The sequence below is a fragment of the Brachyistius frenatus genome, unplaced genomic scaffold, assembly GCF_029030835.1.
Source record: "Brachyistius frenatus isolate BFR_SWC_R1_liver_20210118 unplaced genomic scaffold, ASM2903083v1 Contig_15, whole genome shotgun sequence".
In the NCBI taxonomy this organism is placed as follows: Eukaryota; Metazoa; Chordata; class Actinopteri; family Embiotocidae; genus Brachyistius; species Brachyistius frenatus.
In genome coordinates, this window is record NW_027210614.1 from 2,668,766 (window position 1) to 2,685,166 (window position 16,401).

At 38.9% G+C, this 16,401-nt stretch overlaps 1 protein-coding gene across 1 annotated transcript; it reads left to right on the plus strand.

Annotated features, from left to right (window-relative positions):
- The first annotated feature begins 5,590 nt into the window (after positions 1-5,590).
- On the plus strand, positions 5,591-7,898 carry mc1r (melanocortin 1 receptor). The gene has a single exon (XM_069693604.1). The coding sequence runs from the start codon at positions 6,437-6,439 to the stop codon at positions 7,412-7,414; it is 978 nt and encodes a 325-aa protein (XP_069549705.1). The 5' UTR covers positions 5,591-6,436; the 3' UTR covers positions 7,415-7,898.
- Positions 7,899-16,401: the final 8,503 nt, after the last annotated feature.

Sequence of the window (16,401 nt, forward strand, 5' to 3'; positions counted from 1 at the left end):
TGCCTCAAGCAAAGGAGTTTAAGTATCTCTGGGTCTTGTTCACGAGTGAGGGGAGGATGGAGCGAGAGATTGACCGCCGGATTGGTGCGGCTGCAGCAGTACAACAGGCGCTGCACCGGACCGTGTTGGTGAAAAGGGAGATGAGCCGAAAGGTGAAGCTCTGTTTACTGGGCGATCTACGTTCCGACCCTCACCGATGGTCAGGAGCTCTAGGTTGTGACCGAAAGAACGAGATCACGGCTACAAGCGGCCGAAATGAGTTTCCTCTGTAGGGTGGCCGGGCTCTGCCTTAGAGATAGGGTAAGGAGCTCGGACATCAGGAGGGAACTTGGAGTTGAGGCGCTACTCCTTCGTGTTGAAAGGAGTCAGCTGAGGTGGTTCGGACATCTGATCAGGATCATCCTGGGCTCCTCCCTCTGGAGGTTTTCCGGGCACGCCCAACTGGCAGGAGACCCCGGTGAAGACTCAGTACACTCTGGAAAGATTATATCTCCCGGCTGGCCTGGGAACGCCTCAGGATCCCTCAGCATGAGATGGAAGATGTTGCGGGGGAGAGGGAAGTCTGGGTCAGATTGCTTGGCCTGCTGCTACCGCGACTCGACCCCAGATACGCAGAAGATGATGGATGGATGGATGGATGGATGAAAATATTGAATTGTTTAATGTGAGCCAGCAATACAATTTTAATCTGCTACTTCTGTTTTCCCAAATTAAATATTAGTTACTCATACCCTCCATTTCAGTTTTAAAAACCATCTTTATTTCATTAAGAGTTTATAGTTAATTTATGACCTGCTATTGAGTTACATCCAGGGGAGATTGTGCGCATTTTTTCAGAGTACGTATTTTTGCAGGGATACTGTAACCATAATTATCTTGTACAAACTTTACCATGATGAAAAAAATGTTAAGTAAAGAAAATCAGTTTAAAATTCAATCATGTGAAGCTCTTTTAGAAATGATTGGATTCACTCTTCAGACATTTGTGATTTCCTTCTAGATAATGCGGGAAAAAAATGCGGAAAAAAAAAAGTTCCAAAATGTAAGGAGTTGCCACAAAAGAAGGAATAAACGCACACATTACATTAAATGTGCACATGAAACATTAGTTATTTATTAAAAACAATGAATTGAATTGAATTGAAAATTACAGTAATTACAAAAAGTTTCTGCGATTTAAGTCATTTCTGATGGATCACGTACAAATCTTGTTTAGATCCTGTTGGAACTGATAACTTCTGTCTGTGTTGCCCTGTTGTGGCTACAAACAGTGGAGGGGTCCTCAATTTATAGTCTTTGTTGCCTTATGGCAATATCCGCCTTTACTAAGGCCTGTCACAATGCTGGTCATCTTCTCTTTAGTCCTTTTCAACAGCAAACACTTGGGTTAATTTTTTTTTCTATTTTTGTCACGTAACAATTTCACTGCAAAACTGCAGTCTGAGAATCTGATCATGTTTTCTTGGGCCTCCAGCCTGTGTTTTCTATTTTTTGGTAAATCTTATCATTTCTGCACGGTGGCTGCTGTTTTCCTGCTCTGTTAGGCTCAATCCCTCTTTTCAGTATTTGATTATCTGTGGCTTACCCTGCCCTATACATAACAGCACAGAGATGTGGTCAGAATTTTTCCAATGGTCTGCTTCAATCAAGTACTATTCAGTGCAAGAGTATGGCAGATATCTCCTGCATCTGCTTTAACTGATTATTGAACTTTGCCCTCTCACTCAGATACTCATGACTTCTCTTGATAATATCTCATTCACTGCACCCATACCCTGAGGCTGTGACTGTGCTTTTGGTGTCATGCAAAGAAAATGTTTAGCACCTCTAACCTACGCTTATCATGTTTCATCAGATGATTATCTGTGGTGTCGACTGCTCAGAGGTCTGACGGTGTGAAAAGCCTTTACATAACGTCATCTGGCAAAAGGAATATTTTGTCCCGTCCTGTCCTTATTTTGTCTTCCAGCCAAACAAAAAAAATGACAGGAAGCCATTATTTTTATGCATCTCTTTTTGGTTGTTTTTACTTTACAGTCACAATTATAACGCTGTTTTTTAATAATAAGGCAAAATTTTATAAAGTCAACCGAAAGTCTTCTCCGTCAAATAGAGAACATAAACCCTCCCTTACCACTTTCTGTAGCTGCCATACACACTTCGTTGCTCAGGGAGCCACATGATGTGGGCAACTGAGCTTGGTGGTCAAATGAGGTCATTGTTCCTCGTTCACTTGGCGCTATGGGTGAGGCTATGAGAAGCTTTTCGTGTGATCCTTCTGTTGTATAGAAAGGCTTTCAGGTTTGCCATTCAGAAGGAGCTGTGGGCTCAGAGGCTATCTAATGTGACTCTAATATCGCCACTGCTGCACAGACAATTAGTCGTGACTGTATCGGTAATCAAAATGATACTAAACCTTGGAATTTAATAAAAAGACGGAGCTAATCTAAATCAGTGACATAAATATCGTCATCCAACGCTCCAAAATTGATGAAATGATTTAATGACCCCGTCCTTTTAACCTAGTTAACATGTCCATGTGGTGTTTGTTTTTTTATATGCTGGAAGATAAATCATGAGAGAAATAAGCAGCCAACACCATGACAAAACATTTCCGCTTTGGAACTGTGTTGCACCAATAGCAGTCTTAAAAAAAAAGCCAGGGTTTCCTAAATCACATATGTAAGGAACTGATCCTGTCAATTTGCAGGGTTGGGTTTTGCATATCTTCAAGCTGTAGGGCAGCGGTGTTGGGGTGGGTGGAGATGGAGGAGGGGACTATTTATATTTTCAAAGATCCACAAATAGTGAATTAAGGTAAAGGGCTGGTTGAACCAGCAGGAGGGACACCATAAAGGAGACTGACAGCGAAGCAACGGACAGTTTAGTGCGTGTGTCCCTCCAGCTGATCCAATATACCACCACCCAAGGCAAAGGGGAATTCTATCTAAGCCACTTTAAGACATTAGCGGACTTTTATTCTTGATAAAAAACCTTCTGAATATGTAATTTTGATGAACAGAGATGAGTTTTTAGGAGTGCAGTGAACAAAGAGTGACTTTAAACAAGTGAAAATTAATGTTGGGCTGCAACTAATGATAATCTTTTACCATTGAACCATTAAAAATAATCTTCAGGTGAAACTATTAGTCATCTTGACAAGAACATGAATCTCTTTTTAAGCGCAAATCTTCATCAATAAATATCAAATACATCATTAACTGATATTATTGTACCCCTCTGTTACCAAAAAAGTTGGGACGCTGTGTAAAAAACAGAATGTGATGATTTGCAAATCAATTTTTTTTTGTGCAAATATATGCTTATTTTGATACCAGCAATACATTTCTAAGGAGTTGGGAAAGAGGCATGTTTACCACTGCGTTGCATTACCTCTTCTTTTAACAACACTGTAAACATTTGGGAACCGAGGAGACCAGTTACTGGAGTTCTGAAAGTGAAATGTTGTCCCTTTACCTGATGTAAGATTTTCACTGCTCAACTGTTCATGGTCTACTTTGCAATCTTTTTTATTTTATGATGCGCTGGTGTTTTCAATGGGTGACAGGTCTGGACTGTAAGCAGACCAGTTTATTACCTGCACTCTTCTACTAGAGAGCCATGCTGTTGTAAAATGTACAAAATACAGTTTGGCATTGTCTTGCTCCAAATAAGCAGGGTCGTCCCTGAAAAAGATGTCTGGATGGCAGCGTGTGTTTCTCTGAAACTTGTATACATCATTCAGCATTAATGGTGGCTTCCTCGATGTTCAAGCTACCCATGCTATGTTCACTAATGCATCCCTGTACCATCATGGATGCTGGCTTTTGAATTGTGTGATGATAACAAGCTGATTGGATTCTTGATGTCCGAAAATAATTTTAAATATCAATTCATCACAAAATAAGGCAGTTTTCCGCTTTGCTTCAGTCCATCTTAAATGAGCTCGGGTCCAGAGAAGGCAGCAGCACTTCTGAATCATGTTTATACATGGTTTCTTTTTTGCATGATGCCGGGATAAACTGTGTTCACAGACAATGGCTTTCAAAAGTGTTCCTGAGCCCATGCAGTGACTTCCACTGCAGAATTAGGTCTGTTTTAAATGGCAGATTTCTCCAGATTCTCTGACAGTGGTATACTCTGAAATGCTCTTTTTTATACCCAATCATGTTACTGACCTGTTGCCAATTAACCTAATTATTTGAGATGTTTCACCATTTTCTTTTTTTTTCTGCATTATGCAACTTTTGCAGTCTTTTGTTGACCCTGTCCCAACTTTTTTTTTTTTTTTAAATAGGTTGATGCCATCAAATTCAAAATGCCCAAATACCTGTCATAGAACAATAAATATTCTCAGTTTCAGAATTGATATGTTGCCTTAGATCTATTTTCAACTCGGTATGGGTTTAAATGATTTGCAAATCATCACATTCTGTTTTTATTTACATCAATTAACTTGTCAGTCAAAGTGCGCCATACAGTCTTAGCATCAAACCTAAACAATACATCCCATCAAGCAATGAATTTCACTTTCTAGCTGTTTGGTGAAACGGTGCTAAATGTGTTCAAGTTTACATATAAGCATTAATTTAAAGGCGGTAAAGTGACTGCATTTCATCGTGTGACAGGTAGCACCCAAATGGTGTTAAAACAATGCAAGTTATCTAAATACGTTTTCCAATCACTTAATGGGCTGCTCATGTGATGTCTGCAGACTATAGAGCCAACTGTTTGGGGATGTCTTTTGACACCATATAGGCGACTCAAATATCAGTGTGACTATGGTTATACACTGATGAAAAAAAAAAAATGCAAACAAGTCTGCTCTTTAATCCACTCCAAACAAAAAATGTAGTGTTTTTTTTTAATTTATTTTTTTATAGGAAAACAGGCCAATGAGTCATTCCACATATTATTTTTTCCGGGCTGCAAATCGATGACTGCATGTGTCACAAGTTACTGAAAGCTTCATGTGTGACTGTCATGCTTTGTTCAGCTTTGTTCTTTTGTCCAAGTCACAAACCCAAGTTTATAACAAATCATAAGTGACATTCTTTTGAGTGTGATCTAGAGACTAAAGTGTCAACAGCTGCAACTTTGATACAGTTTAACCCAGTTAACAGGAGTTCTGCTCTAAGATCACTAAGATTGACGTTTGTCACCAAACTGTTGATTTGGTCCCACTTCACTTACATTGAAATTCATTTCGGAAAGGATCTTTTAACAGTTACTTAACAACCACTAACATGTTCAATGCTCATTTGGACATGTTTTTCACTTGAAAAATGTGAACCCAACTTTTTTTAGGGAATGCTTTATAGTTTGGATTAAAAGGGAGAGCAACAGGAGAGCATGAACAACTCTTACAATGCGTCAGATAAGCAGAGGTGGGCTAACTGTTTCGCTTTGCGAGTAGGTAGGTAGGTAGGTAGGTAGGTAGGTATATACTTTATTAATCCCCGAGGGGAAATTTTTTCGCCACAACAGCATACATACAGGAGCAATAATAGAAACAATAGAATAAAATAATAATAGAATAGAATAATATAATAGAAAAGCAATAAAATAAAAAATATAAAATATAAAATGGCCTTTGAGAGGAAGAATATATCATTGCCTTTATTATTTTTACATTATTATCACCATGAAACGGTATTAGTTATTAGAACAAACTTGTCAAAAAAAAGTGAAAAATGAAAATCACACCATCCCCGCCCTTAAGTTTCCTCTGCTTCTTGCCATGCGCGCCACAGGCTGAGACAGGACCGCTGCGCAGCTGGTGTTTGTGTGAGAGGAGGAGTCGCCAAAACTCTTTCAGATGCAGCATCACTTTGAGAATTTGTCAAGAAGCTCACTCTCTAATGGGTCACCAGAACCACTTTCTGCACCAGCACTGCGTCTGTCAGGACATTCTGAACTGATGGAATGAGTTTGGCGGAAGGGTGGACCGGGTGCCCAATAACAATCATAAACAGCAAGCACAATGTTCTGATGGAGAATTAATTTTCTATGGATCTCCGTCCAGCTTCATCAATCAAGAAGAAAGAAGAAGACTTAGGTGAGGAGTCGCACTTTACTGACGGACAACAGCACGAGCTCTTCGGACTGCTGCGGTTCGTTAATTTGACTTCTCCCTCAAAAACCGAGATTCATTTAGCTAATGGCGGAAATAGCAGGTTAACAACAGTTCATTAAACTGTTAGGGACACTGTGGCCATTGAACAGTCAACGCGTTAATGGGTTTAACAAACAGCTGGATGGATGAGTCGCTTGCTTTTGCCAGCTGTCCGGGAGGTAGAGTGTAACTGCAACAGCTGATGCCGAGGCATCCTCCAAAGCACCGAGGTAACAGATGAAATTTCCCTGAGCGAGTTTGACACCGTGCTCCAGTAAAGTTCTACCTGCAAACCTATCAGTTATCCCACAGAAGTCAAGTATGGAAATGACCAACAGGTCCATGCATTACCCCTCCATTCTCCATGGGGAGCTCGGCCCACTTAATGACTTTATGGACGAAAACGAAACGAACTCCACCGTCGGAGAGCGCAACTTAGTGGGCTGCGTTCAGATCCGCATCCCTCAGGAGCTCTTCTTGGCGCTGGGGCTCATCAGCCTAGTCGAAAACATCCTGGTGATTCTGGCCATCATCAAGAACCGCAACCTGCACTCGCCCATGTACTACTTCATCTGCTGCCTGGCCGTGTCTGACATGCTCGTCAGTGTCAGCAATGTGGTGGAGACCATGTTCATGCTCTTCAATGACCACGGCCTCCTGGACGTGCACCCTGGCATGCTGCGCCACCTGGACAACGTTATCGACGTGATGATCTGCAGCTCCGTGGTGTCCTCGCTCTCCTTTCTGTGCACCATCGCCGCAGATCGCTACATAACCATCTTTTACGCGCTGCGTTATCACAGCATCATGACCACGCAGCGCGCCGTCACCATCATCGTGGTGGTGTGGCTGGCCAGCATCACTTCCAGCATCCTCTTCATCGTGTATCACACCGACAACGCTGTCATCGTGTGCCTCGTTACCTTCTTTTGCACCACTCTTGTGTTTAACGCCGTGCTGTATCTGCACATGTTTGTCCTGGCACACTTGCATTCCCGGCGCATCGTGGCTTTCCACAAAAGCAGGCGCCAATCCACGAGTATGAAGGGAGCAATTACCCTCACTATCTTGCTCGGCGTCTTCATTGTATGTTGGGGGCCTTTCTTCCTCCACCTCATCCTCATCCTCGCCTGCCCCACCAGCCCTTTCTGCAACTGCTTCTTCCGAAACTTTAACCTTTTCCTCATCCTCATTATCTGTAACTCGCTTATCGATCCACTCATCTATGCCTACCGGAGCCAGGAGCTGCGTAAAACCCTGCAGGAGCTGGTCCTGTGTTCCTGGTGCTTCAGCGTGTGACATATATTCAGGAAGAAAATCCAGGTTATCAACAATTAACTAGGTCTTTTCCCTCAATGTACATTATGTCAGAAGCTGTAGAAAGCCGGGACTATTTGAACTGCTGATGATGCCGGTGCACAAAGCAGTTTAAGACTGTCCATCTCAAGAAGATTTTTGTACATTGGCCTTAGTATTGTTCGTGGGATTATTTATTGTTGCGTTACGCCACACTCTGCAACATATGGACATTTAATCCGGTAAATAATTATTTTAATAAGAGGGATCCGTACCGTAGATTTAAGACCTTTATTGTTAAAAGAATCACAAAGACACTGGACAAAATTATTTTCTCTGACAAGAATTTGTCATGTTGGATTTTCGGTATATAAAGCGCCTCTTTCAGTGGTCGGAATATGTGACATGTCTTAACTCACCTTTGGAAAGCTACTGAATTTTTTTTGAGATATGAAAAAAAAGAAGAAAAACCCTAAACAAAAATCTACGCTATGTCAGAATTAATTAAAGTAAACTCTACCAACTTGAACGTCAGAGCTTGTTTGCCAAGCGTTGAGTAATGTGGTGCGTTAAAAGTAGGCCCATTGCCGTGATTTTCCCGCCTGTGCCCTGAGACTTTTTACCTTTCCTAGCGTTATTTTAACGCCCTTCATGTTTTAAGATTTTTTTTTTTTTTTTTTTTTTAAGAATGAGTGATAATGACGCGTCGCATCATCTGAAAAAGACAAGCGATGAAAAGTGCAATGAAAAATAGGCCTATACTGAAATTACTGGCGCTAAAACACAATTTATTTAATTTAGATGGTTGCGAATGCAAATTTGTTCAAGCTGCAGGGAGCAATAGGTGAAGATGAGAGCTCCTTTAGGCTATCCCACAAAATATGAGGCAACTTTTAGAAAAGTGCGTGCAGTCTGCTTGGTGAGGTTGCGTGTCTATCACTCCTACAAAAATACATGTACGACAGACTGAAGAAGAACAAAATGATGTGGGGGGGGGAGGGAGTCACATGAACGTCCTTGCTTGGTAGGGGACCCGAGGCTCATGGCAGAAGAGCGTTTATGAAAGAAGTCATATTAAAGTTATTTTTGTGGAAGTTTGTGGTTTTTTTTTTTTTTTTAATGTGCAAAACAGGGCCGGTTTCGAAACGATTTGGACACTGGTTTTAGTGATACATACAAAACAAGTGTGACATTGGGTCAGACGGCCTGTGTTTTAGTGTTTTGCTAAAACAGATAAAAAAAAAAAATTAAAAAAAAACGTTTCTATCAAACAATTTTTTGTTAATGTCTGGCGTAGAGATGCAAAAGTTCAGGAAATGCAAGGAACCTTGTAAAGACAGCCTTGAGTTATCCTCAAGAGACAACCTTTGGCTATATGCAAATTAAGCTTTCTACTTAATCATTTATTTTTCAATCATTTTATCTTGCTTGTACCCTTTGATAGCATATCCTTTTCCTGATCACAAGGATTTGCTATAAGTGGGGCGTACATTTTAGACTCTTCGTTATCCTTTAAAAAAAATTAAATGCAGTCACATAACTGTATTTTAGGCCATTACATTTTCTAATTTCCACACTCAGTGCTGGGGAATAAGAACTTTGGGTTTCTTTCACAGACTTTCTTTCCAAATGAAAGGAAAAAGAGTCACAAGTCCCATGATCAAGCTGTCTGTCAAGAGAAAAATAATACTGATTTTACTGTTTAGATGCAGCCTAAAATGTGTACACTAAAACCTGTAAATAATGTAGACTTCGTGCACTGTAGTACTTGAATCATGTTTTCCCAGAGTATTTGCCGCATGAGTATAAGCTATAAATCCCCACTGTTATCAATGAAGTTCATCTTTGATATTTTTCAGTGTACTTTTTCTATTGATTTTGAATTACAACCAACATTATTCTTTCCTTTTTTGTAGTATGGTAGCATATATTTATTATAGTGTCATAATTCATTGTCTATATTTTTTTCATCATGGCGTGGGGTTTGTTACAAAGAAGTGTGAATGTACAGTGGTTAACTGGTATATGTTATATACATCTTAAAAAAATAACCTCTATAAAAGGTAAGGAGACGTGCCGCATAGATATATGGCCTACAATAAGCTTGAATGAATGCATATTGTTACTGCTGTGGGTATAACTAAATAAACTGCTGCATGTATCCATGTCAACTTGAAAGTCTGTAAAACTATATATTGAATGTGTGTTTCATGTAATTATTGAAATTGTTTACGTGTAATCTGTATGTCCCAAATAAAGGGGCCAAAACAAATGTTTATCGGAAATGAATGGCAGTGGCACAATATATTTTACATGTTTTTTCCACTTATTAGCCAATGGCATATTTATAGTTTCACATTTTAGTTTGCATGGTGTTATAGTTATAGTTAATAAGTGTTCATTCATGTGTACACTAACATGTGAAATTTTTCTAGGAGATGGCTTTGCAAAGTGAATATTTTTTTAGGGTTTCACATTTCAAAATTCTTCAAGGCAACATTTGCTCTCAGCAGACAGTAGGACCATTGATAATATAATACAACACAGGCGGGGGTTTTTAATGCTCCATTTCTAAACTCATGATCAAGTTCAGATACTGTGCTGTAAATAACAGCATTGAAGCAAAGGGGGTTTCCAGTCAGAAAAAAATAGGGCAGAAATTATAAATCTAAAAAGAGGAGGGCTGGGGGGGGGGGGGGTAGTCTTATAGTTTTAGCATTTTAAGAAAGAACTGTTGTTGTTTTTTTTGCTTGTTTCTTTTGGTATAATTACTTTTGATTGTAATGGTACATTTATTTTATTATCATGATTTTATTACTTATAGCCTATTTGAAACTTTTGCCATAGATTTAGTTGTTTCAGAGGATTATATGACCGGCATGAAGAATGACACCATAACAAATGAAGAATAATGTGACACTTTGATCTTTGTCTCAAATTAATTGATTTAGATTTAGATTTTTGACTTTACTGATCCCTCAGTGGGGAAATTCGGTCGCCACAGCAGCATAGAAAGAACAAAATGGTGCACACAATATGAAAAGAGCAATGAATAAATACACACACACACACACACACACACACACACACACACACACACACACACACACACACACACACACACACACACACACACACACACACACACACACACACACACACACACAGACTATGTACACAAATAAAATAAAATAAATAAATACAGTTTGGGATGAATGGAAAAAGTGACCAGTGTAATGAAATGAAATGAAATGAATATGAATAGTGCCACATCACCCTGATGAAATAATTTTGAAATGGTAGTTGCTGCAGTGAAGTTGCCCCATGGTGTTGAAATGTTTGTTGAACTGTTTTTGTGTTCTGTCCCCATCCCAGACTCTGGCATTTCAATTCTGATCAAAGAAAATGGCCCATTTTAATTTGAGTTCAAGCAATTACACCAATTGATCTATTAATTTGGACTAAGAAATTACAAAGTTATGTGTTGCATTGATGGACTCTCTTATTGGTGCACAGCATTGCACAATACCACATTATTATAGGTTATAGCAATATATCTATATACTTATATATCATTTCAAAATTTAAGAATATATTTTTTTCACTTTTCCAAGTAATTCAGATTTCGTCCTCGGTGGTGTGCATTGACGAGGACTAATGATCTGACTTGCATCAATGTACAATATATGACAATATATTATTGTAAAGTTAATTAACCAATATTACACTTGAGGGTGTGCTTTAACGTGATTATTGGCACGACAGTGACGCGATCAGGACCGAGGTGGTTGCCCGAGGTCTGTAAGCGATATATATACGATTATAAAACAGGCTACTATCTAAATAAAGTATGTAATCTAAATGTGTTCATATTGTGGGGCAATTGCTCTCAAAATATAAAACTTTTTGTTAGTGTGATCTCCGTTTTCATGGCAATACATGGGGTATGATTAACAACTGGACGACAACTGAATAATTACATCACATAGAAATTCAAAACTGATTATATCGCTCAATCTTGTTGTAAGTAAGATATCCGCTGAAAAAAAGATATCGATGGAGTCATGTATTTTCAAGATTTTAGCACGGTGTCAGGTGTTAAAACACAAGCGGTCAAGCTAGCCGTCGCTGGGATGTTAAGTGCACGACTATCCGTGCTGTTACGGTTACGGGTGCTCGGAGAGACAAATAAGGCCCATAACAAGTAAAAAACAACATTATGTTGCATATTATATGAAATTCAATTCCAATTATATATACCCATTGACAAGGCGGAGGGATATTTCTAGTGATGAGCACATTGTGCTGTTATGCTGATTTGAGCACGTTCCAAATGATTTGCAAATCCTGTACATCCACATTGAACTGAAAATAATATGTGCAGAATGTGGTTTGAAATTGTCTTGCTGAAAAAAACAAGGCCCTCCCTAATTAAAAAAAAAAGAACCTTCCCTCTATAGTTCAGCATCAATGGAGCCTTCCTAGATTTGCAAACTTAACTATGCCATGTGCACTAATGCACCCTCATACAGAACACAGGTGCTGGCTTTTGAACTGTGCGCTGATAGCAAGCTGGGTGGTCCCTCTCCCAGAGGACGCAGTGTCTGTGATCCCCCCCCCCTTTTTTTAATACCTAATGATGTTACTGATTTGTTGCCAATGAACCTAATTATTTGTGAGATGTTCAACCAGGGGGCGGTCCAGTGGTGCAGTTGTTAACACTGTCGCCTCACAGGAAGAGGGTCCTGGGCCAGGGGCCTTTCTGTGTGGAGTTTGCATGTTCTTCCTGTGCCGTTGGGGGTTATCTCCGGGCATTCTGGCTTCCTTCCACCATCCAAAGACATGCATGTGAGGTTAATTTGTAATTCTATAAAAAAAAAAAAAATGCCCTTAGGTGGGAATAATAGTGTGAATGGTCTTTATTTCTGTCTGTCTCTGTGTTGGCCCTGTGATAGACTTTTGCCCAAAGTGAGCTGGGATAGGCTCTAGCCCCCCCCATGACCCGGTTCAGGATAAAGCGGGTATAGATAATGGATGGATTTTCGACCAGGTTTTTCTTTTAGAGTTACACAACTTTTCCAGTCTTGTTGACTTGTTGACCCTGTCCCAACTTTTTTGAAATGTGTTGTAACCATCAAATTCAAACTTGACTCTGTCATAATAAATGAAAGTTGAATTATTAAACAAACCATTGTTGTTATCTGGATAGGATTTTTATTCAGCCATCTGTCCTAAACAAGCTTGAGATAAAATATGTTCAGTTTATTTTAGATTGACTACAGTTATAGTGAAATTCTTCACAAACACTTGACTGTCAATCATCATCACTGAAGTATGAAGCAAACATAGACCATGCTATAGCCATGCCACTAGACTAAAATAATTTCTGATTATACCAAAGGAGGACAAAAGTGTGACTGTATGATTTGCAAGGAACAGCATGTTTACAGTTAGGGATAGGATTATGACTTATTCCTTAATTTAGCCACACAACACATCTCTGTTCACAGCAAAGAAAAATCTCCACAGCTGCCATCTAAACAACAAACGCACTCAAGTGATAATAATTCAGAGTTATCCATTTGACCAGACACAGAGGCGCTGACCCTGAGGGATGGACGCAAATAAAATGTATTTTAAAAATGATTACAAAAATTCCGATAAATAAACCTAGCCTGCCATATAACTGGGAATATTTGAATAGAAGCTACAAGCTAAAATGTGACTGCTTCATACAAATGTTAAACCCGAAAGCATAGAATATCTATTCAGTCACCACAGTTTGAAGATGGCCACCCAACATTAATATCATCAATTCAGTGTCTGACCAAATGGGAAATGTGGTCACACTCTACACTTTTATTACTGAGTTATGGCATCTGATTCGCAAAAATGGGACAAATGTGAGGTGACAGTGACCCTTGACCACCAAATTTGTATCATTTTATTCTTGAGTACAAGTGAATGTTTGTGCCAAATTTGAAGAAATTCCGACAAAGGTTTCCTGAGATATTGAGTTTGCAAGAATGAAACAAACACCTCTTTGAATTTGGCACAAACATTCACATGGACTCAGGGATGAATTATTGATTATATTTTGTTAGTCAAAGGTCAAGGTCACTGTGTTCTCACCTCCATCTCATCCATCCATCCCATTCTTTTGAGCGTGTTATCTCAGCAATGCTTTGAGGGAATATTTTTCAAATTTGGCACAAACATTGAACCAGAGGCAAACATGAGATTACTAGATTTTAATGGTCAAAGATCAACATCACTGTGACACACTCAAGTGTTTTAGTGACCTCAATTATTATTATTATTATTATTAATTATTATTTTTTTTGTTTGTTTTGTTTTTTTAAGTAAACAACATTAAAAGTTCTATAAAGTGTAACCCTGGTTAAGTCGGATGTCACATGCTTCTCTCCTTCTCTGAAACACAGCATCCAATGACAAAACAACAATAAACAGAAGATCTCTTTATGAATAAGAAGACAATGCTCTTTACACATCTCTCTCCAGAGCAAAGCTCCACCTTACATTTCACAACCTGGAAAGAATGTACCAGAACAGGGTCTTGAACTTTGTTTATCATTGGCAAAGAAGCCTTTCTTTTGAAGGACGTATAGAAAACCATACTGCAGTTTTATAATGGTGATGATTGAATGAATGAAGCATAAGGAATCACCACCTAAAAGTAAATGTATGTAAGCCAGTGAAATATACAAATTGATCAAAGCTTTATTATTAAATTTGGGCTAACTGGCCATTCTGACAGACACATAGCACTCACACATACGGCATGCATAGAGGAGCATTCATTTTGATTTCCTAAACAGGCAAGTTTTATTATTGTTGTTGTTATTGTAATGGATAAATTTAGCCATAAACAATGTTAAAAGTGATACATAGTGAAGCTTTTGTTGTCAAAAGTCACATGCGTCTCTGTGTCTTTTAAACATAGCATTTAATGACTGAAAGCACTGAACAGAAGATCAATTTATGAATGAAAAGATAGTGCTGTTTACACAATATCTCTTTCATAAGAAAAGGCATATTTTTGTTGAGGAAATCTAACTTCTGGTCTGTTTTAGATTATATATATATCCACATGTATAATACTTGTTTGTGTTTTTCTGCACATAATGGTTTAGCAAGTTTTCATTGTGGCATGTAGGATCTAAAGTAACATATAATGACCCTTAAAACAGATACCTACTGAACAACAGATTCTGACAAGGCGGCTGCAATCTTTCAACAGAAAACAAATTGCCTTTAAATTGTTCATGTCAACAATGCCTCCTCCAGGCAAACTAGTTAGTTACGGAGTTCCACAAGGCTCTGTGTTAGGCCCAATACTTTTCACTTTATACACACTTTCATTAGGCGATATCATCAGGAAACACTGAATAAACTTCTATTGTTATGCAGATGACACCCAGTTATATCGTTCTGGAAAACCAGACAAGACAAATCAGCTAGTTAAACTTCAATATTATCTAAAAGACTTAAAGGCCTGGATGACCATTCTTTACTTCTGAACTCGGACAAAACTGAATTATTATATTTGGCCCAAAACACTTTAGAAATTCTTTCTCCAACCATTCAGTTACTCTGGATGACATTGTCTTGGCCTCCAGCACCACTGTGAGGAATCTTGGAGTCATCTTTGACGAAGATCTGTCCTTTGGCCCACAAATTAAGCAGATCTCGAGGAACATCAGGAACATCTTGTCTCGGTGTGATGTCAAAAAATGTATCCATGCATTTGTCACTTCCAGACTAGATTACTGTAATTCCATATGATCAGGATGTCCAAATTCCTCATTGAAAAATCTGCAGTTGATACAAAATGCTGCAGTGAGAGTATTGCCAGGATTTAACGAGAGATCACATTTCTCCTGTTTAGCTTCTCTTTATTGGCTTCCTGATGAATCAAGAATATAATTTAAAACTCTCCTGCTGATTTACAAAGCTCTTCATGACCAGGCTCTATCTTATCTATCTCATCCAAAAACATGCACCTCAGGTCAGGTTACCTGGCGTCGCGCTAGTGGCAGCCTGCTGCAGCATCTCCCCCCTGAGAGCCCCCCTGCTGTAGTGAAGAAATTTCCCCTCGGGGATTAATAAAGTGTATAAACTAAATTAAAAAAAAATCAAATAAAAATCAAATCTCAGAGAGTTTATTGAACCATATCATCCTGACAGAGCACTTTGCTCTCAGAACGCTAGTCTGCTTGTTGTCCCCAGAGTTTCCAAAAGTAGAATGGGAGGCAGAGCCTTCATTACTTCAGTTTCCAGGCTCCTCTCCTGTGGAACCAGCTCCCAGTTTGGGTTTGAGGGGCAGACACCTGCTCTTTCTTTATCAAAAAGAGACAAAAATATTCCTTTTTGATAAGGCTTATAGTAAGGGCTGGCTTGGGTGACCTTGAACCATACCTTAGTCATGCTGCTATAGGCCTAGGCTAGTACTTTTGTCAAAAAACATTGATGTTTATAATGTGTTTTTTTGCAATTTTATTTCCTTCCTGTGTGTTTTTTTTTGGTATTGATGATTTTACACTTAAAATAAATCTGAATTGAAAAAATGATCAGCACTTTCTAGAACTAACACACTTCTCCAACAAGCAGGGAAGAATGACAGACAGGTTTTGCAGCTTTTACAGTTAGGACATGTTCAATGACAAGAAGTAAATCTCAATAACTACATCAATAGACTGTCCTCTCTGAACAATTGATCTGAATACAGTGGCAATAAGAATGACCACAGTGACATTTCAAACAGTCAACACTAACACGTCAACCGTGGTCATTACAATACTTGTGTCAAAGGCTGCACCTTTAGGAGAGCAGATTCCTCCTGAAATGGCAAATCGAGTTATCTTTACATTGATTAATCTGTTTTTAGCTGTCTTTTCTATGTGGGTGTACCATAGCAATGATTACATTACATTACACTTCATTTAGCTGACGCTTTTATCCAAAGCGAT